Below are 22780 nucleotides of genomic sequence, written 5' to 3'. Positions count from 1 at the left end.
TTGTTACCATGTTGTTCTTAACTAGTTTAATGAGTGTTTAACTTGTTACCATGTTGTTCTTAACTAGTTTAATGAGTGTTTAACTTGTTACCATGTTGTTCTTAACTAGTTTAATGAGTGTTTAACTTGTTACCATGTTGTTCTTAACTAGTTTAATGAGTGTTTAACTTGTTACCATGTTGTTCTTAACTAGTTTAATGAGTGTTTAACTTGTTACCATGTTGTTCTTAACTAGTTTAATGAGTGTTTAACTTGTTACCATGTTGTTCTTAACTAGTTTGAGTGTTTAACTTGTTACCATGTTGTTCTTAACTAGTTTAATGAGTGTTTAACTTGTTACCATGTTGTTCTTAACTAGTTTAATGAGTGTTTAACTTGTTACCATGTTGTTCTTAACTAGTTTAATGAGTGTTTAACTTGTTACCATGTTGTTCTTAACTAGTTTAATGAGTGTTTAACTTGTTACCATGTTGTTCTTAACTAGTTTAATGAGTGTTTAACTTGTTACCATGTTGTTCTTAACTAGTTTAATGAGTGTTTAACTTGTTACCATGTTGTTCTTAACTAGTTTAATGAGTGTTTAACTTGTTACCATGTTGTTCTTAACTAGTTTAATGAGTGTTTAACTTGTTACCATGTTGTTCTTAACTAGTTTAATGAGTGTTTAACTTGTTACCATGTTGTTCTTAACTAGTTTAATGAGTGTTTAACTTGTTACCATGTTGTTCTTAACTAGTTTAATGAGTGTTTAACTTGTTACCATGTTGTTCTTAACTAGTTTAATGAGTGTTTAACTTGTTACCATGTTGTTCTTAACTAGTTTAATGAGTGTTTAACTTGTTACCATGTTGTTCTTAACTAGTTTAATGAGTGTTTAACTTGTTACCATGTTGTTCTTAACTAGTTTAATGAGTGTTTAACTTGTTACCATGTTGTTCTTAACTAGTTTAATGAGTGTTTAACTTGTTACCATGTTGTTCTTAACTTGTTTAATGAGTGTTTAACTTGTTACCATGTTGTTCTTAACTAGTTTAATGAGTGTTTAACTTGTTACCATGTTGTTCTTAACTAGTTTAATGAGTGTTTAACTTGTTACCATGTTGTTCTTAACTAGTTTAATGAGTGTTTAACTTGTTACCATGTTGTTCTTAACTAGTTTAATGAGTGTTTAACTTGTTACCATGTTGTTCTTAACTAGTTTAATGAGTGTTTAACTTGTTACCATGTTGTTCTTAACTAGTTTAATGAGTGTTTAACTTGTTACCATGTTGTTCTTAACTAGTTTAATGAGTGTTTCTTCCATTTCAGCTCCAAGACAAAGCCACGGTTCTCACCACAGAGAGAAAGAAGGTAATTTATTTATTACACGTTAAGTTAAAGTTAAATTATTACAGGATTAACACTTTATACACTTTATACCATCTGAGATGATGATGTTAGAGTTCAGAGTAACTTTATACCATCTGAGATGATGATGTTAGAGTTCAGAGTAACTTTATACCATCTGAGATGATGTTAGAGTTCAGAGTAACTTTATACCATCTGAGATGATGTTGTTAGAGTTCAGAGTAACTTTATACCATCCGAGATGATGTTAGAGTTCAGAGTAACTTTATACCATCTGAGATGATGTTGTTAGAGTTCAGAGTAACTTTATACCATCTGAGATGATGTTAGAGTTCAGAGTAACTTTATACCATCTGAGATGATGATGTTAGAGTTCAGAGTAACTTTATACCATCTGAGATGATGATGTTAGAGTTCAGAGTAACTTTATACCATCTAAGATGATGATGTTAGAGTTCAGAGTAACTTTATACCATCTGAGATGATGTTAGAGTTCAGAGTAACTTTATACCATCTGAGATGATGTTAGAGTTCAGAGTAACTTTATACCATCTGAGATGATGTTAGAGTTCAGAGTAACTTTATACCATCTGAGATGATGTTAGAGTTCAGAGTAACTTTATACCATCTGAGATGATGATGTTAGAGTTCAGAGTAACTTTATACCATCTGAGATGATGATGTTAGAGTTCAGAGTAACTTTATACCATCTGAGATGATGTTAGAGTTCAGAGTAACTTTATACCATCTGAGATGATGTTAGAGTGCAGAGTAACTTTATACCATCTGAGATGATGTTAGAGTTCAGAGTAACTTTATACCATCTGAGATGATGTTAGAGTTCAGAGTAACTTTATACCATCTGAGGTGATGATGTTAGAGTTCAGAGTAACTTTATACCATCTGAGATGATGATGTTAGAGTTCAGAGTAACTCTATACCATCTGAGATGATGTTAGAGTGCAGAGTAACTTTATACCATCTGAGATGATGTTAGAGTTCAGAGTAACTTTATACCATCTGAGATGATGATGATGTTAGAGTTCAGAGTAACTTTATACCATCTGAGATGATGATGTTAGAGTTCAGAGTAACTCTATACCATCTGAGATGATGTTAGAGTGCAGAGTAACTTTATACCATCTGAGATGATGTTAGAGTTCAGAGTAACTTTATACCATCTGAGATGATGTTAGAGTTCAGAGTAACTTTATACCATCTGAGATGATGATGTTAGAGTTCAGAGTAACTTTATACCATCTGAGATGATGATGATGTTTGAGTGCAGAGTAACAGTGTAGTACCGCATAGTAAACTACAATGAACCCTAGCATTAAGGACAAGAAAACAACTGATCCAAGTAGCAAAAACAAGGGAACAAATTGTGTGACGGGATGTGAGGTTAGTCTGAAAATAGTCTGAGAATAGTCTGGGACGTGTGGAGCGTTGTCCAGGGTGTTTTAGAGAAGGGAGAAGAGTCTGGGACGTGTGGAGCGTTGTCCAGGGTGTTTTAGAGAAGGGAGAAGAGTCTGGGACGTGTGGAGCGTTGTCCAGGGTGTTTTAGAGAAGGGAGAAGAGTCTGGGACGTGTGGAGCGCTGTCCAGGGTGTTTTAGAGAAGGGAGAAGAGTCTGGGACGTGTGGAGCGTTGTCCAGGGTGTTTTAGAGAAGGGAGAAGAGTCTGGGACGCGTGGAGCGTTGTCCAGGGTGTTTTAGAGGGGGGAGAAGAGTCTTGGACGTGTGGGGAGTTGTCCAGGGTGTTTTAGAGTAGGGAGAAGAGGACATCAGAGTTTTGTGTGGGCGGTAACTGGATGGAGCGTAGAATGGGGGATACGTTATTTCCGGTGTGTGTATTGTGTTATTGTCATTCTAACATTCTAACAAAGTGTGTGTGTGTTGTTACAGAGAGGAAAGACTGTCCCAGAGGACCTGGTGCGCTCTGAGGATCTGAGCAAATACCGACAAGTTGCTTCTCATGCTGTAAGTGTTAATATTATTATTATTATTTAAATCAAATCTGTTCTCATGCTCGGTGTATATTTCTGTGTGTAGAAACAGTGTTTTCATGTTGTATATTTCTGTGTGTAGAAACAGTGTTTTCATGTTGTATATTTCTGTGTGTAGAAACAGTGTTTTCATGTTGTATATTTCTGTTTGTAGAAACAGTGTTTTCATGTTGTATATTTCTGTTTGTAGAAACAGTGTTTTCATTTTGTATATTTCTGTGTGTAGAAACAGTGTTTTCATGTGGTATATTTCTGTGTAGAAACAGTGTTTTCATGTGGTATATTTCTGTGTGTAGAAACAGTGTTTTCATGTGGTTGAGGCTAATACAATCTTATAGATTGTTTCAATTACTTTTACGATCAAATAAATGATGAAATAGAAGTGTTTCTCCTATAATCATGTCTCCACAGCGTCAGCGTACCTGCAATCCTTTAATTAATTAATCTAATTGAATGAATTGATATGTTTCTATGTCCTCAGGGTCTGCACAGTGCCAGCGTTCCTGGAATCCTGTCTCTAGATCTCTGTCCATCCGACACCAACAAAGTTCTGACAGGTAACATTTATATTTGACTAATGATCAGAGCTTCCGTTTCTCTAATGATCAGAGCTTCCGTTCCATTTGAAAATGCACCATTTGTCAGCCTTCTGATTGGTCCCTCCGCTTTGGTCACCATGCTGCAGTCACCGTGCTGCAGTCACCGTGCTGCAGTCACCGTGCTGCAGTCACCGTGCTGCAGTCACCGTGCTGCAGTCACCGTGCTGCAGTCACCGTGCTGCAGTCACCGTGCTGCAGTCACCGTGCTGCAGTCACCGTGCTGCAGTCACCGTGCTGCAGTCACCGTGCTGCAGTCTGCCCTGCAGTCACCGTGCTGCAGTCTGCCCTGCAGTCACCGTGCTGCAGTCTGCCCTGCAGTCACCGTGCTGCAGTCACCGTGCTGCAGTCACCGTGCTGCAGTCACCGTGCTGCAGTCACCATGCTGCAGTCACCGTGCTGCAGTCACCGTGCTGCAGTCACCGTGCTGCAGTCACCGTGCTGCAGTCACCGTGCTGCAGTCACCGTGCTGCAGTCTGCCCTGCAGTCTGCCCTGCAGTCACCGTGCTGCAGTCTGCCCTGCAGTCTGCCCTGCAGTCACCGTGCTGTGATGTTCCTTTTTACTGACACCACAAGTTTATAATAAGAATTTAATTCACATATTATATATATTATATATATATAACAATATCAACACAAAGCAAGTGAAAAACAGACTAGGTTCTTAAAGCTTAACCCATTTAGACCTGAGGACTATTCTTAAAAAAATGTCTTCTAAATCCTAAAAGTTTTCTGAAAACCCTCATGTTTCTATGTACCTCTTTTCATGTCAAGGACCTCCAGAATGATCTGTATTTGGCTGCTGACCTAGCCTGATTATGGGCTGGATCCAGGCTACTGCCGACCCCCATCTGAAAATATGTTGTTCCAATATGTTGCAGCAAACATTTTCGCGACTTTTCAAAAATAGCAGACCTACAAGCTTGCTCGTGCTACGAGCTTGTAGGTCTGCTATTTTTCAATAGCTAAAGTATAACATAATGCTTAAAACACCAAAAGGGGTTCCCGCCCATCGGGTTAAAGCTTACATAGGACTGTTTCTATGCGTTTGATGTATTATGTGTTGTTCTTGCTTACTGTAAGTCTCTGCATTAAGAGCGTCTGATAAATGACTACATTGTAAACTGTCTTCATGAATGAAAACAGTTTCGTTGGTTTTATTAAAACAGTTCCGTTGTGTTCCTGCAGGTGGCGCTGATAAGAACGTGGTGGTGTTTGATAAGAGGGAGGAGCAGATTGTTGCCACTCTGAAAGGTCACACTAAGAAGGTCACCTCGGTCATCTACCATCCATCACAGGTATATATACTCTATTACTATTACTCTATTACTGTTACTGTCTAGAAGGTCACGCCTGTGATCTACCATCCATCACAGGTTATATTACTTTATTCTAGAAGGTCACCTCGGTCATTGATTGATTGAAATATTTATTAACAGTTTGCAGAATTACAGTACATTTCAAGCACAAACTCAATACAAAGACTGTTAACTGTGAGTGGACGACCCAATTAAGCATTACACTTGTTTACAAGAGGGTCCACCTTGTTCAATTCATCAAAACATTTAATCATAATCATCTACATTACACATTTATTTATCACAGCGCCGACCAAATGTACGCTGGATTATATGTTGATATATGGAACCCACCACTAACCTCTGTGTATTTGTACAGTAGTAATCCTCTGTGTATTTGTACAGTAGTAATCATCTGTGTATTTGTACAGTAGTAATCCTCTGTGTATTTGTACAGTAGTAATCATCTGTGTATTTGTACAGTAGTAATCCTCTGTGTATTTGTACAGTAGTAATCCTCTGTGTATTTGTACAGTAGTAATCCTCTGTGTATTTGTACAGTAGTAATCCTCTGTGTATTTGTACAGTAGTAATCATCTGTGTATTTGTACAGTAGTAATCCTCTGTGTATTTGTACAGTAGTAATCCTCTGTGTATTTGTACAGTAGTAATCATCTGTGTATTTGTACAGTAGTAATCCTCTGTGTATTTGTACAGTAGTAATCATCTGTGTATTTGTACAGTGGTAATCCTCTGTGTATTTGTACAGTAGTAATCCTCTGTGTATTTGTACAGTAGTAATCATCTGTGTATTTGTACAGTAGTAATCCTCTGTGTATTTGTACAGTGGTAATCATCTGTGTATTTGTACAGTGGTAATCATCTGTGTATTTGTACAGTAGTAATCCTCTGTGTATTTGTACAGTAGTAATCCTCTGTGTATTTGTACAGTGGTAATCATCTGTGTATTTGTACAGTAGTAATCCTCTGTGTATTTGTACAGTAGTAATCCTCTGTGTATTTGTACAGTAGTAATCATCTGTGTATTTGTACAGTGGTAATCATCTGTGTATTTGTACAGTAGTAATCCTCTGTGTATTTGTACAGTAGTAATCATCTGTGTATTTGTACAGTAGTAATCCTCTGTGTATTTGTACAGTAGTAATCATCTGTGTATTTGTACAGTAGTAATCCTCTGTGTATTTGTACAGTGGTAATCATCTGTGTATTTGTACAGTGGTAATCATCTGTGTATTTGTACAGTAGTAATCATCTGTGTATTTGTACAGTAGTAATCCTCTGTGTATTTGTACAGTAGTAATCCTCTGTGTATTTGTACAGTAGTAATCCTCTGTGTATTTGTACAGTAGTAATCCTCTGTGCATTTGTACAGTAGTAATCATCTGTGTATTTGTACAGTAGTAATCCTCTGTGTATTTGTACAGTAGTAATCATCTGTGTATTTGTACAGTAGTAATCCTCTGTGTATTTGTACAGTAGTAATCATCTGTGTATTTGTACAGTAGTAATCATCTGTGTATTTGTACAGTAGTAATCCTCTGTGTATTTGTACAGTAGTAATCCTCTGTGTATTTGTACAGTAGTAATCATCTGTGTATTTGTACAGTAGTAATCCTCTGTGTATTTGTACAGTAGTAATCATCTGTGTATTTGTACAGTAGTAATCATCTGTGTATTTGTACAGTAGTAATCCTCTGTGTATTTTATTTGTACAGTAGTAATCATCTGTGTATTTGTACAGTGGTAATCCTCTGTGTATTTGTACAGTAGTAATCCTCTGTGTATTTGTACAGTAGTAATCATCTGTGTATTTGTACAGTAGTAATCCTCTGTGTATTTGTACAGTAGTAATCCTCTGTGTATTTGTACAGTAGTAATCATCTGTGTATTTGTACAGTAGTAATCATCTGTGTATTTGTACAGTAGTAATCATCTGTGTATTTTGTGTATTCCAGTCCGTGGTGTTCTCGGCCTCTCCTGACTCCACCATCAGGGTGTGGAATGTTGCAGGAGAGAAGTGTGTCCAGGTCATCAGAGCCCACGAGGCTGGAGTCACTGGACTGTCTTTACACGCCACGGGAGACTACCTTCTGTCCTCTTCTGAAGACCAGGTATATATACACACTGTCTTTACACGCTACAGGAGACTACCTTCTGTCTGAAGACCAGGTGTATATATACACACTGTCTTTACACGCCACGGGAGACTACCTTCTGTCCTCCTCTGAAGACCAGGTATATATACACACTGTCTTTACACGCTACGGGAGACTACCTTCTGTCCTCCTCTGAAGACCAGGTATATATACACACACTGTCTTTACACGCTACGGGAGACTACCTTCTGTCCTCCTCTGAAGACCAGGTATATATACACACTGTCTTTACACGCCACGGGAGACTACCTTCTGTCCTCCTCTGAAGACCAGGTATATATACACACTGTCTTTACATGACACGGGAGACTACCTTCTGTCCTCCTCTGAAGACCAGGTATATATACACACTGTCTTTACACGCTACGGGAGACTACCTTCTGTCCTCCTCTGAAGACCAGGTATATATACACACTGTCTTTACACGCTACGGGAGACTACCTTCTGTCCTCCTCTGAAGACCAGGTATATATACACACTGTCTTTACACGCCACGGGAGACTACCTTCTGTCCTCCTCTGAAGACCAGGTATATATACACACTGTCTTTACACGCTACGGGAGTCTACCTTCTGTCCTCCTCTGAAGACCAGGTATATATACACACTGTCTTTACACGCCACGGGAGACTACCTTCTGTCCTCCTCTGAAGACCAGGTATATATACACACTGTCTTTACACGCTACGGGAGACTACCTTCTGTCCTCCTCTGAAGACCAGGTATATATACACACTGTCTTTACACGCCACGGGAGACTACCTTCTGTCCTCCTCTGAAGACCAGGTATATATACACACTGTCTTTACACGCCACGGGAGACTACCTTCTGTCCTCCTCTGAAGACCAGGTATATATACACACTGTCTTTACACGCTACGGGAGACTACCTTCTGTCCTCCTCTGAAGACCAGGTATATATACACACTGTCTTTACACGCTACGGGAGACTACCTTCTGTCCTCCTCTGAAGACCAGGTATATATACACACTGTCTTTACACGCCACGGGAGACTACCTTCTGTCCTCCTCTGAAGACCAGGTATATATACACACTGTCTTTACACGCCACGGGAGACTACCTTCTGTCCTCCTCTGAAGACCAGGTATATATACACACTGTCTTTACACGCTACGGGAGACTACCTTCTGTCCTCTTCTGAAGACCAGGTATATATACACACTGTCTTTACACGCTACAGGAGACTACCTTCTGTCTGAAGACCAGGTGTATATATACACACTGTCTTTACACGCCACGGGAGACTACCTTCTGTCCTCCTCTGAAGACCAGGTATATATACACACTGTCTTTACACGCTAGAGGAGACTACCTTCTGTCCTCCTCTGAAGACCAGGTATATATACACACTGTCTTTACACGCCACGGGAGACTACCTTCTGTCCTCCTCTGAAGACCAGGTATATATACACACTGTCTTTACATGACACGGGAGACTACCTTCTGTCCTCCTCTGAAGACCAGGTATATATACACACTGTCTTTACACGCTACGGGAGACTACCTTCTGTCCTCCTCTGAAGACCAGGTATATATACACACTGTCTTTACACGCCACGGGAGACTACCTTCTGTCCTCCTCTGAAGACCAGGTATATATACACACTGTCTTTACACGCTACGGGAGACTACCTTCTGTCCTCCTCTGAAGACCAGGTATATATACACACTGTCTTTACACGCCACGGGAGACTACCTTCTGTCCTCCTCTGAAGACCAGGTATATATACACACTGTCTTTACACGCTACGGGAGACTACCTTCTGTCCTCCTCTGAAGACCAGGTATATATACACACTGTCTTTACACGCCACGGGAGACTACCTTCTGTCCTCCTCTGAAGACCAGGTATATATACACACTGTCTTTACACGCCACGGGAGACTACCTTCTGTCCTCCTCTGAAGACCAGGTATATATACACACTGTCTTTACACGCTACGGGAGACTACCTTCTGTCCTCCTCTGAAGACCAGGTATATATACACACTGTCTTTACACGCTACGGGAGACTACCTTCTGTCCTCCTCTGAAGACCAGGTATATATACACACTGTCTTTACACGCTACGGGAGACTACCTTCTGTCCTCCTCTGAAGACCAGGTATATATACACACTGTCTTTACACGCTACGGGAGACTACCTACTGTCCGTTTCTTTGATCCGCACCACAGTTCGGATGCACGTTCACACCAATCGAACCAAAGGGGTAAGCGGACCATGGTTCGTCTTAAACGAACATGTCTGGTGTGAAAGTGCCCTTAGCATAGCATTTCATGTAGACATAGCACTCTATCAGACCTGGGCATCATGTAGACATAGCACTCTATCAGACCTGGGCATCATGTAGACATAGCACTCTATCAGACCTGGGCATCATGTAGACATAGCACTCTATCAGACCTGGGCATCATGTAGACATAGCACTCTATCAGACCTGGGCATTACACGGCCCAAATACAGCCCTTTGGCTAAAACGTACTTTAAAATGTTATTCACGTACAGCAATATTTGACAACCTGTTACCTTCCTTGTCAAGTTGTCGACCCTCAAAATCACAGAAAACACAATATGGACTAATATAATTTATTTACTGAAGACAGGTGATAATAATAACGTACTCTTACATAAATCGCTCTGGATTAAGAGCGTCTGCTAAATGACTACATTGTAATGTTTGTGTTGAATAGGTTGTTTTAGACTTTAGGATTGGTTTGCGTCAGTGTGGTCACTGTGTGTGTGTGTGTGACTGTGTGTGTGTGTGTGTGTGTGTGTGTGTGTGTGTGTGTGACTGTGACTGTGACTGTGTGTGTTACAGTACTGGGCGTTCTCTGACATCCAGACCGGTAAAGTTCTGACCAAAGTCACCGATGAGAGTGGAGCCTGTGGTATGTTATTATTATTATCTACAGATCTACAAGCTCTCAACGCGTTGTGGACGCGACGCGTTGGGAGTGCTGTGAGCTCTTCTCACATTATTGATTTATATATCTGGGGGAGGCGGGGCCAGGAATATATATATATCTGGGGGAGGCGGGGCCAGGAATATATATATATCTGGGGGAGGCGGGGCCAGGAATATATATATATCTGGGGGAGGCGGGGCCAGGAATATATATATATCTGGGGGAGGCGGGGCCAGGAATATATATATATCTGGGGGAGGCGGGGCCAGGAATATATATATCTGGGGGAGGCGGGGCCAGGAATATATATATATCTGGGGGAGGCGGGGCCAGGAATATATATATCTGGGGGAGGCGGGGCCAGGAATATATATATATCTGGGGGAGGCGGGGCCAGGAATATATATATCTGGGGAGGCGGGGCCAGGAATATATATATATCTGGGGAGGCGGGGCCAGGAATATATATATCTGGGGAGGCGGGGCCAGGAATATATATATCTGGGGAGGCGGGGCCAGGAATATATATATCTGGGGAGGCGGGGCCAGGAATATATATATCTGGGGAGGCGGGGCCAGGAATATATATATCTGGGGGAGGCGGGGCCAGGAATATATATATATCTTGGGGAGGCGGGGCCAGGAATATATATATCTGGGGGAGGCGGGGCCAGGAATATATATATCTGGGGGAGGCGGGGCCAGGAATATATATATCTGGGGGAGGCGGGGACTGGAATATATATATCTGGGGGAGGCGGGGCCAGGAATATATATATCTGGGGGAGGCGGGGCCAGGAATATATATATCTGGGGGAGGCGGGGCCAGGAATATATATATCTGGGGAGGCGGGGCCAGGAATATATATATCTGGGGGAGGCGGGGCCAGGAATATATATATCTGGGGGAGGCGGGGCCAGGAATATATATATATCTGGGGGAGGCGGGGCCAGGAATATATATATCTGGGGGAGGCGGGGCCAGGAATATATATATCTGGGGGAGGCGGGGCCAGGAATATATATATATCTGGGGGAGGTGGGGCCAGGAATATATATATCTGGGGGAGGCGGGGCCAGGAATATATATATCTGGGGGAGGCGGGGCCAGGAATATATATATCTGGGGAGGCGGGGCCAGGAATATATATATCTGGGGGAGGCGGGGCCAGGAATATATATATCTGGGGAGGCGGGGCCAGGAATATATATATCTGGGGGAGGTGGGGACAGGAATATATTGGCCTATAAGTTTAACCACAGCTTGTGTCTCAGACCTACAAGCTGCTGGATCAGAACTTCTGTTCATATGTGCTTATATTATTCTCATTAACATAACCCCGCCTCCTGGCTCCTCCCCTCCAGCCCTGACGTGCGCTCAGTTCCATCCCGACGGGCTGATCTTCGGAACGGGAACGGCCGACTCTCAGATCAAGATCTGGGATCTGAAGGAACGAACCAACGTGGCCAACTTCCCTGGACACTCTGGGCCGGTGACGTCTATCGCCTTCTCTGAGAACGGATACTACCTGGCTACAGGTAACCACTACACACTAGCCCCTAAACACTACCCACTAGCCCCTACACACTACCCACTAGCCCCTAAACACTACACACTACCCACTGTAAAATACCGGTAACCTGAGACCTCTCGTGGCTTATTGCTTAATTATCCAAGGCGCTTTACATAGACTGTTCATTACATTCACCCAATCAAGTGCTCCCCTTCCCCAGTATAGCTACAGCGATGCAGAATCAGCTGCGAATTATATAAAGTGATTGAAGGTGTGGGTTATCGGTGAAATTTACACCGGTCACGTGACGGTAACCAGCCAATCAGAATCAAGTATTGGGACTAACTGTTTTAGAAATGTACTATTTTCCATGTTCAGGGGCTCAGTATTAACAGTAGTATTATGTATTCATGTTCAGGGGCTCAGTATTAACAGTAGTATTATGTATTCATGTTCAGGGGCTCAGTATTAACAGTAGTATTATGTATTCATGTTCAGGGGCTCAGTATTAACAGTAGTATTATGTATTCATGTTCAGGGGCTCAGTATTAACAGTAGTATTATGTATTCATGTTCAGGGGCTCAGTATTAACAGTAGTATTATGTATTCATGTTCAGGGGCTCAGTATTAACAGTAGTATTATGTATTCATGTTCAGGGGCTCAGGACAGCTCTCTGAAGCTTTGGGATCTCAGAAAGCTGAAGAACTTCAAGACCATCGCTCTGGATAACAACTACGAGGTAATGTTATATTTAAGCAATAAGCCACGAGAGGTCTCAGGTTACCGGGTATTTTACAATGGCTGGGGGGCGTAGGCAGACCCGACGCACAGCGGAGGGTCTTCTACCCCCCAGCCTGGTAGAGCCACTCGAAGCTGGGGCCTCGAGTGGCTTATTGCTTTTCTAAAACGGTTACAAACGTATAGCAATATTAACCTACATCACTTCCTTGTTTTGCTCGTCAAGTAGTGACGGGAGAATAGCGCTTGATGTCTTTACGGGGCTGCCTGGAGCCACACATTCACAGTCATATGAGCCGGGCATGGGTTTGTAAGGTAATCAAGCGCTCCCCTTCCCCAGTACAGCTACAGAGATGCGGAATCGGGTGCGAATGATATATAAAGTGATTGAAGGTGTGGGTTATCGGTGAAATTTACACCGGTCACGTGACGGTAACCAGCCAATCAGAATCAAGTATTGGGACTAACCGTTTTAGAAATCTATTATTAGACCACCAAGACCATTGCTCTGGATAACAACTATGAGGTAAACAATAATATTGTTGTGTCTATTATTACATTATAGAAAGAAAGTAAGGTCTGCACACTGGACGAGTCTTTATTCACCACAGAGACATGAATCAGACCGTCTGATTGGAGCCTCACGGCTCTGCACCAGACCGTCTGATTCATGGAGCCTCACGGCTCTGCACCAGACCGTCTGATTGGAGCCTCACGGCTCTGCATCAGACCGTCTGATTGGAGGCTCTGCACCAGACCGTCTGATTGGAGCCTCACGGCTCTGCATCAGACCGTCTGATTGGAGGCTCTGCATCAGACCGTCTGATTGGAGCCTCACGGCTCTGCACCAGACCGTCTGATTGGAGCCTCACGGCTCTGCACCAGACCGTCTGATTGGAGGCTCTGCACCAGACCGTCTGATTGGAGGCTCTGCACCAGACCGTCTGATTGGAGCCTCACGGCTCTGCATCAGACCGTCTGATTGGAGCCTCACGGCTCTGCACCAGACCGTCTGATTGGAGGCTCACGGCTCTGCACCAGACCGTCTGATTGGAGGCTCTGCACCAGACCGTCTGATTGGAGGCTCTGCACCAGACCGTCTGATTGGAGGCTCTGCACCAGACCGTCTGATTGGAGCCTCACGGCTCTTCAGTGGACAGAGGAGAGCTGTTCTTAGTGGACAGAGGAGAGCTGTTCTTAGTGGACAGAGGAGAGCTGTTCTTAGTGGACAGAGGAGAGCTGTTCTTAGTGGACAGAGGAGAGCTGTTCTTAGTGGACAGAGGAGAGCTGTTCTTAGTGGACAGAGGAGAGCTGTTCTTAGTGGACAGAGGAGAGCTGTTCTCAGAGAGGAGAGCTGTTCTTAGTGGACAGAGGAGAGCTGTTCTTAGTGGACAGAGTAGAGCTGTTCTTAGTGGACAGAGTAGAGCTGTTCTTAGTGGACAGAGGAGAGCTGTTCTTAGTGGACAGAGGAGAGCTGTTCTTAGTGGACAGAGTAGAGCTGTTCTTAGTGGACAGAGGAGAGCTGTTCTTAGTGGACAGAGGAGAGCTGTTCTTAGTGGACAGAGGAGAGCTGTTCTTAGTGGACAGGGGAGAGCTGTTCTTAGTGGACAGAGGAGAGCTGTTCTTAGTGTACAGAGGAGAGCTGTTCTTAGTGGACAGAGGAGAGCTGTTCTTAGTGGACAGAGTAGAGCTGTTCTTAGTGGACAGAGGAGAGCTGTTCTTAGTGGACAGAGGAGAGCTGTTCTTAGTGGACAGAGGAGAGCTGTTCTTAGTGGACAGAGGAGAGCTGTTCTTAGTGGACAGAGGAGAGCTGTTCTTAGTGGACAGAGGAGAGCTGTTCTTAGTGGACAGGGGAGAGCTGTTCTTAGTGGACAGAGGAGAGCTGCCCTCTAGTGGACAGAGGAGAGCTGTTCTTAGTGGACAGAGGAGAGCTGTTCTTAGTGGACAGAGGAGAGCTGTTCTTAGTGGACAGAGGAGAGCTGTTCTTAGTGGACAGGGGAGAGCTGTTCTTAGTGGACAGAGGAGAGCTGTTCTTAGTGGACAGAGGAGAGCTGTTCTTAGTGGACAGGGGAGAGCTGTTCTTAGTGGACAGAGGAGAGCTGTTCTTAGTGGACAGAGGAGAGCTGTTCTTAGTGGACAGAGGAGAGCTGTTCTTAGTGGACAGGGGAGAGCTGCCCTCTAGTGGACAGCCTCCATAAAGACACATACTATAGAGCAGGGATGGGCCGATATATTTCCCCCCCCCCCCCCCCCCCCCCCCTAGGGGCCACATTGCATATTACTGTCGTAGAAAAATAATGCAACACGTTTGAGCTTGTAGATCAGCTATTTTTGCTATATTTGAATTGAAAACTGAATAATTTTTTGCTATTTTTGAATTGACTTCTATTGGTTTGTCCCTATTGTTCACTTCATGGGGCTTCAGTCTCTCCTACATAGACTTCTATTGGTTTGTCCCTATTGGTCACTTCATGGGGCTTCAGTCTCTCCTACATAGACTTCTATTGGTTTGTCCCTATTGGTCACTTCATGGGGCTTCAGTCTCTCCTACATAGACTTCTATTGGTTTGTCCCTATTGGTCACTTCATGGGGCTTCAGTCTCTCCTACATAGACTTCTATTGGTTTGTCCCTATTGGTCACTTCATGGGGCTTCAGTCTCTCCTACATAGACTTCTATTGGTTTGTCCCCATTTGAAGGCTTCAAATGGGGACAAACCAGAAGTTTACGGAATGCATTGGAGTCTATGGGCTCGCCATGCGAGTACCTGCACCACGTAACCACCAGGCTGTTTTCTGCCCCCTCAATGTCATAACTCTGTCTTTCTCTATGGCTCTGGAACTTACAGTAAATGGTGCATTTATATAGCGCCTTCATCCAAGGCGCTTTACATAGATGTGCATTACATTCACCCCTTCACACATTCACACACCTTTACATAGATAGTGCATTACATTCACACACCTTTACATAGATAGTGCATTACATTCACACATTCACACACCTTTACATAGATAGTGCATTACATTCACCCATTCACACACACATTCACACACCTTTACATAGATAGTGCATTACATTCACCCATTCACACACATTCACACACCTTTACATAGATAGTGCATTACATTCACCCATTCACACACCTTTACATAGATAGTGCATTACATTCACCCATTCACACACATTCACACACCTTTACATAGATAGTGCATTACATTCACACATTCACACACCTTTACATAGATAGTGCATTACATTCACACATTCACACACACATTCACACACCTTTACATAGATTGTGCATTACATTCACCCATTCACACACACACACACACACACCTTTACATAGATAGTGCATTACATTCACCCATTCACACACACATTCACACACCTTTACATAGATAGTGCATTACATTCACCCATTCACACACACACACCTTTACATAGATAGTGCATTACATTCACCCATTCACACACACATTCACACACCTTTACATAGATTGTGCATTACATTCACCCATTCACACACACATTCATGCACCGATTGCGGCGGAAGCCATGCAAGGTACCAACCAGCACATCGGGAGCAATTTGGGGTTCAGTGTCTTGCCCAAGGACACTTCGACATGTAGACAGGAGGAGCTGGGATTTGAACCGCCGACCCATGGATTATTGAACGACCTGCTCTACCTCCTGGGCCACAGTCGACAGTACCAGTGTATCATAATAACCTAGTAACATTTTAACCCATTCTGGGGCGGGAACCCCTTTTGGTGTTTTAAGCATTATGTTATACTTTAGCTATTGGCGCTACGAGCTTGTAGGTCTGCTATTTTTGAAAAAAATCCTGAAAATGTGGTGCCCAGGTCCCTGGGTTAGGGTTAGGGTTAACCCAAACCCTAACCCTGGTGCCCAGGTCCCTGGAACAACATATTTTCAGATGGGGGTCGGCGGCCAATTTCATAAAATGTGCGGGTCCTTGACATGAAATAATTTGAGAACCACTAACATAGAAACTTGAGGGTTTTTCAGAAAACTGTCATTGTTTAGAAGACATTTGTAGAATCGTCCTCAGGTCTAAATGGGTTAATGTGTTTTCAGGTTAAATCTCTGGTGTTCGACCAGAGCGGGACGTACCTGGCTGTCGGAGGGTCTAATATCAGACTGTAAACAGTGTTTTATATAATAATATGAATTATGTTTCAGGTTAAATCTCTGGTGTTCGACCAGAGCAGGACGTACCTGGCTGTCGGAGGGTCTAATATCAGACTGTAAACAGTGTTTTATATAATAATATGAATTATGTTTCAGGTTAAATCTCTGGTGTTCGACCAGAGCGGGACGTACCTGGCTGTCGGAGGCTCAGACATCAGGGTCTACATCTGTAAACAATGGTCTGAAGTTCTCAACTTCTCTGGTGAGAAAAACAACTTCCACTTTTCATATTATAGAAGTCTTTCTTTCACTGAAATAAAATTACACTATTGTGTAATTCTCCCCAAGTTTCCTATCTTACATTTACATTTGTGAGGGGAAAACATCTGAGATATACTTAAATCTGTGTGTCTCCTACAGAGCACTCGGGTGTGGTGACCGGCGTAGCGTTCGGAGAGAACGCTCAGTTCCTCGCCTCGGCTGGGATGGACCGAAGCCTGAAGTTCTACAGCTTGTAGATCTGATATCTGATCTACAACACATGTGGACGGACCGAAGCCTACAGCAGATCTGCAAGCCCTCCTGACGTTAGATCAACAAGTCCTACAGCTTGTGGGAGTTTAACCGTTTAATCTACAACACCTTGCGTGTAGATATGATCTCCAAGCCCTCCTCAAGTCCTACAAGTTGTAGGAGTTTAATATCAGATCTACAAGTCCTTGTGAAGTTGTTTTCTTGTAGACGACAGAAAATTTAAAAATAATAAACAACTTAAATGTGACGAGACGCGCTCTTTGATCCTGGAAACAGTTAGAAATATTCCAAATTATTTTTCAAAAGAAGAAAAGAAAAGAGCTTTGCTTGTATAGTTTCTTATTCCTAATGTGTCTGGGGGGGATTCTAATCTAAATATAATTTCTTTGCTGTCGAGTGGAAACTGGCCTGGTTAACCAGCAGGCCCATTATGGTTAACCAGCAGGCCCATTATGGTTAACCCATTTTCACCTGAGATCAGGTTCTAAAAATGTCTTCTACATCCTGACAGTTTTCTGAAAAAGCTATGTTTCTTCGATTTTTCAAAAATCGCAGACCTACAAGCTCGTAGCGCACCACTCGGTGGCGTGCTATGAGCTTGTAGACCTGCTATTTTTCAATAGCTAAAGCATAACATAATGCTAACACCAAAATGGGTACCAGGCCTGGTTAACCACCAAATGTGTTGCTTTTCAGGAAATGTAAGAAAATAAAAAGTTAAATGTAGTTATTATTTAGTGGCCAGATGAATCATCCTCTTTGTGAATCATCAGATCTCCAACTCAATGTCAACATCTGGTTCTTACGTTGTTCTTATTGGTTCAATAGTTATAAAATCTCTACAAAGACAAAAAGAGAAAAAAAAACCCACATCTATATGCGTGTGAGCTTGTATTGTAGATCGCTAGTGCTACTTGACTGTGAAGTTGGGGTAGGGTTAGTGACACTGTTCGCATGACGATGTTGGCCTTTGATTTAGGAATAACGAAATAAAATAATTTCATTGATTTAGGAATAACGAAATAAAGCTCTGGTTTCTGCCTGACAGCAACAATTACAATGTGTTGATGCCTCTGTGTTTGTTACTGTACAATGACTGGGTTTCTCTTTGCTGTGTGTGGAGATCTGTTCATCCTGATCTGTAATGTTACTACTCTTAATCTCCATGGAAACAAGACATTTATTTTGTAGTTTAAAACGTATTATTATCTGTAGTGAATAAATATGAGCTGTTTATCTGTACGCTCTCATCCTCCTGATGTGAAACCACAGCCTTCTCATCCCTTTCACCTTCATTTACTGGTTTGTCTTTTTATTGTATATTTCTCTTATAATTTCCTTTGTTCTTTGAGTTTTTTGTTTTCTTTGCTTCCCTGTTCTTTTGAAATCAATAAAACGATCAGTTTTTCTAAAGCCGTTGGACTCTCGGCCTCAACCTGCTCACTGTAAGAGTAATGTTTATATTGTTACGTTACGACGTAATAAACAGTATGATGAAACTGTACAGTTGGAGTTACAGCATTGTGTAAACAGTACAGTTGGAGGTACAGCATTGTGTAAACGTAGGCTGCAGGGTGATGTGATAACTACAGTAGGCTGCAGGGTGATGTAGTGATAACTACAGTAGGCTGCAGGGTGATGTAGTGATAACTACAGTAGCCTGCAGGGTGATGTAGTGATAACTACAGTAGGCTGCAGGGTGATGTAGTGATAACTACAGTAGCCTGCAGGGTGATGTAGTGATAACTACAGTAGGCTGCAGGGTGATGTAGTGATAACTACAGTAGCCTGCAGGGTGATGTAGTGATAACTACAGTAGGCTGCAGGGTGATGTAGTGATAACTACAGTAGGCTGCAGGGTGATGTAGTGATAACTACAGTAGGCTGCAGGGTGATGTAGTGATAACTACAGTAGGCTGCAGGGTGATGTAGTGATAACTACAGTAGGCTGCAGGGTGATGTAGTGATAACTACAGTAGCCTGCAGGGTGATGTAGTGATAACTACAGTAGCCTGCAGGATGATGTAGTGATAACTACAGTAGGCTGCAGGGTGATGTAGTGATAACTACAGTAGCCTGCAGGGTGATGTAGTGATAACTACAGTAGCCTGCAGGGTGATGTAGTGATAACTACAGTAGCCTGCAGGGTGATGTAGTGATAACTACAGTAGGCTGCAGGGTGATGTAGTGATAACTACAGTAGGCTGCAGGGTGATGTAGTGATAACTACAGTAGCCTGCAGGGTGATGTAGTGATAACTACAGTAGGCTGCAGGGTGATGTAGTGATAACTACAGTAGCCTGCAGGGTGATGTAGTGATAACTACAGTAGGCTGCAGGGTGATGTAGTGATAACTGCAGTAGGCTGCAGGGTGATGTAGTGATAACTGCAGTAGCCTGCAGGGTGATGTAGTGATAACTACAGTAGCCTGCAGGGTGATGTAGTGATAACTACAGTAGGCTGCAGGGTGATGTAGTGATAACTACAGTAGCCTGCAGGGTGATGTAGTGATAACTACAGTAGCCTGCAGGGTGATGTAGTGATAACTACAGTAGCCTGCAGGGTGATGTAGTGATAACTACAGTAGCCTGCAGGGTGATGTAGTGATAACTACAGTAGGCTGCAGGGTGATGTAGTGATAACTATGCAGGGTGATGTAGTGATAACTACAGTAGGCTGCAGGGTGATGTAGTGATAACTACAGTAGCCTGCAGGGTGATGTAGTGATAACTACAGTAGGCTGCAGGGTGATGTAGTGATAACTATGCAGGGTGATGTAGTGATAACTACAGTAGCCTGCAGGGTGATGTAGTGATAACTACAGTAGGCTGCAGGGTGATGTAGTGATAACTACAGTAGGCTGCAGGATGATGTAGTGATAACTACAGTAGCCTGCAGGGTGATGTAGTGATAACTATGCAGGGTGATGTAGTGATAACTACAGTAGGCTGCAGGGTGATGTAGTGATAACTATGCAGGGTGATGTAGTGATAACTACAGTAGCCTGCAGGGTGATGTAGTGATAACTACAGTAGCCTGCAGGGTGATGTAGTGATAACTACAGTAGCCTGCAGGGTGATGTAGTGATAACTACAGTAGCCTGCAGGGTGATGTAGTGATAACTACAGTAGGCTGCAGGGTGATGTAGTGATAACTACAGTAGGCTGCAGGGTGATGTAGTGATAACTACAGTAGGCTGCAGGGTGATGTAGTGATAACTACAGTAGCCTGCAGGATGATGTAGTGATAACTACAGTAGGCTGCAGGGTGATGTAGTGATAACTACAGTAGCCTGCAGGATGATGTAGTGATAACTACAGTAGCCTGCAGGGTGATGTAGTGATAACTACAGTAGGCTGCAGGGTGATGTAGTGATAACTACAGTAGGCTGCAGGGTGATGTAGTGATAACTACAGTAGCCTGCAGGGTGATGTAGTGATAACTACAGTAGCCTGCAGGATGATGTAGTGATAACTACAGTAGCCTGCAGGGTGATGTAGTGATAACTACAGTAGCCTGCAGGGTGATGTAGTGATAACTGCAGTAGCCTGCAGGGTGATGTAGTGATAACTACAGTAGGCTGCAGGGTGATGTAGTGATAACTACAGTAGCCTGCAGGGTGATGTAGTGATAACTACAGTAGCCTGCAGGGTGATGTAGTGATAACTACAGTAGCCTGCAGGGTGATGTAGTGATAACTACAGTAGCCTGCAGGGTGATGTAGTGATAACTACAGTAGGCTGCAGGGTGATGTAGTGATAACTACAGTAGCCTGCAGGGTGATGTAGTGATAACTACAGTAGCCTGCAGGATGATGTAGTGATAACTACAGTAGCCTGCAGGGTGATGTAGTGATAACTACAGTAGGCTGCAGGGTGATGTAGTGATAACTACAGTAGGCTGCAGGGTGATGTAGTGATAACTACAGTAGCCTGCAGGGTGATGTAGTGATAACTACAGTAGCCTGCAGGGTGATGTAGTGATAACTACAGTAGGCTGCAGGGTGATGTAGTGATAACTACAGTAGCCTGCAGGGTGATGTAGTGATAACTACAGTAGCCTGCAGGGTGATGTAGTGATAACTACAGTAGCCTGCAGGGTGATGTAGTGATAACTACAGTAGCCTGCAGGGTGATGTAGTGATAACTACAGTAGCCTGCAGGGATGATGTAGTGATAACTACAGTAGCCTGCAGGGTGATGTAGTGATAACTACAGTAGGCTGCAGGGTGATGTAGTGATAACTACAGTAGGCTGCAGGGTGATGTAGTGATAACTACAGTAGCCTGCAGGGTGATGTAGTGATAACTACAGTAGCCTGCAGGGTGATGTAGTGATAACTACAGTAGGCTGCAGGGTGATGTAGTGATAACTGCATCACCCTGCAGGGTGATGTAGTGATAACTACAGTAGGCTGCAGGGTGATGTAGTGATAACTACAGTAGGCTGCAGGGTGATGTAGTGATAACTACAGTAGGCTGCAGGGTGATGTAGTGATAACTACAGTAGCCTGCAGGGTGATGTAGTGATAACTGACAGTAGCCTGCAGGGTGATGTAGTGATAACTACAGTAGGCTGCAGGGTGATGTAGTGATAACTACAGTAGGCTGCAGGGTGATGTAGTGATAACTACAGTAGCCTGCAGGGTGATGTAGTGATAACTACAGTAGGCTGCAGGGTGATGTAGTGATAACTACAGTAGCCTGCAGGGTGATGTAGTGATAACTACAGTAGGCTGCAGGGTGATGTAGTGATAACTACAGTAGGCTGCAGGGTGATGTAGTGATAACTACAGTAGGCTGCAGGGTGATGTAGTGATAACTACAGTAGCCTGCAGGGTGATGTAGTGATAACTACAGTAGCCTGCAGGGTGATGTAGTGATAACTACAGTAGCCTGCAGGGTGATGTAGTGATAACTACAGTAGGCTGCAGGGTGATGTAGTGATAACTACAGTAGCCTGCAGGGTGATGTAGTGATAACTACAGTAGCCTGCAGGGTGATGTAGTGATAACTACAGTAGGCTGCAGGGTGATGTAGTGATAACTACAGTAGGCTGCAGGGTGATGTAGTGATAACTACAGTAGGCTGCAGGGTGATGTAGTGATAACTACAGTAGGCTGCAGGGTGATGTAGTGATAACTACAGTAGCCTGCAGGGTGATGTAGTGATAACTACAGTAGCCTGCAGGGTGATGTAGTGATAACTACAGTAGGCTGCAGGGTGATGTAGTGATAACTACAGTAGCCTGCAGGGTGATGTAGTGATAACTACAGTAGGCTGCAGGGTGATGTAGTGATAACTACAGTAGCCTGCAGGGTGATGTAGTGATAACTACAGTAGCCTGCAGGGTGATGTAGTGATAACTACAGTAGGCTGCAGGGTGATGTAGTGATAACTACAGTAGGCTGCAGGGTGATGTAGTGATAACTACAGTAGCCTGCAGGGTGATGTAGTGATAACTACAGTAGGCTGCAGGGTGATGT

At 43.2% G+C, this 22780-nt stretch overlaps 1 protein-coding gene across 1 annotated transcript in view; it reads left to right on the top strand.

The window, feature by feature from the left end:
• Positions 1-18712, top strand: part of LOC306917893 (pre-mRNA-processing factor 19) — a 30620-nt gene extending 11908 nt beyond the window's left edge. The window contains exons 7-16 of the mRNA XM_079530789.1: positions 1309-1350; positions 3251-3325; positions 3833-3908; positions 5136-5245; positions 7222-7377; positions 10263-10332; positions 11716-11889; positions 12523-12605; positions 16919-17024; positions 17183-18712. Of these exons, the coding sequence (XP_079386915.1) occupies positions 1309-1350; positions 3251-3325; positions 3833-3908; positions 5136-5245; positions 7222-7377; positions 10263-10332; positions 11716-11889; positions 12523-12605; positions 16919-17024; positions 17183-17280 (990 nt within the window). The 3' untranslated portion in view covers positions 17281-18712. The remainder of the gene's footprint in view (positions 1-1308; positions 1351-3250; positions 3326-3832; positions 3909-5135; positions 5246-7221; positions 7378-10262; positions 10333-11715; positions 11890-12522; positions 12606-16918; positions 17025-17182) is intronic.
• The last annotated feature ends 4068 nt before the right edge of the window (positions 18713-22780 follow it).

The sequence above is a fragment of the Electrona antarctica genome (assembly GCF_951216825.1).
Source record: "Electrona antarctica genome assembly, contig: scaffold_73, whole genome shotgun sequence".
Lineage (NCBI taxonomy): Eukaryota > Metazoa > Chordata > Actinopteri > Myctophiformes > Myctophidae > Electrona > Electrona antarctica.
Note: the sequence above shows the minus strand (reverse complement) of the source record. Positions and strands in the feature narration are given on the sequence as shown.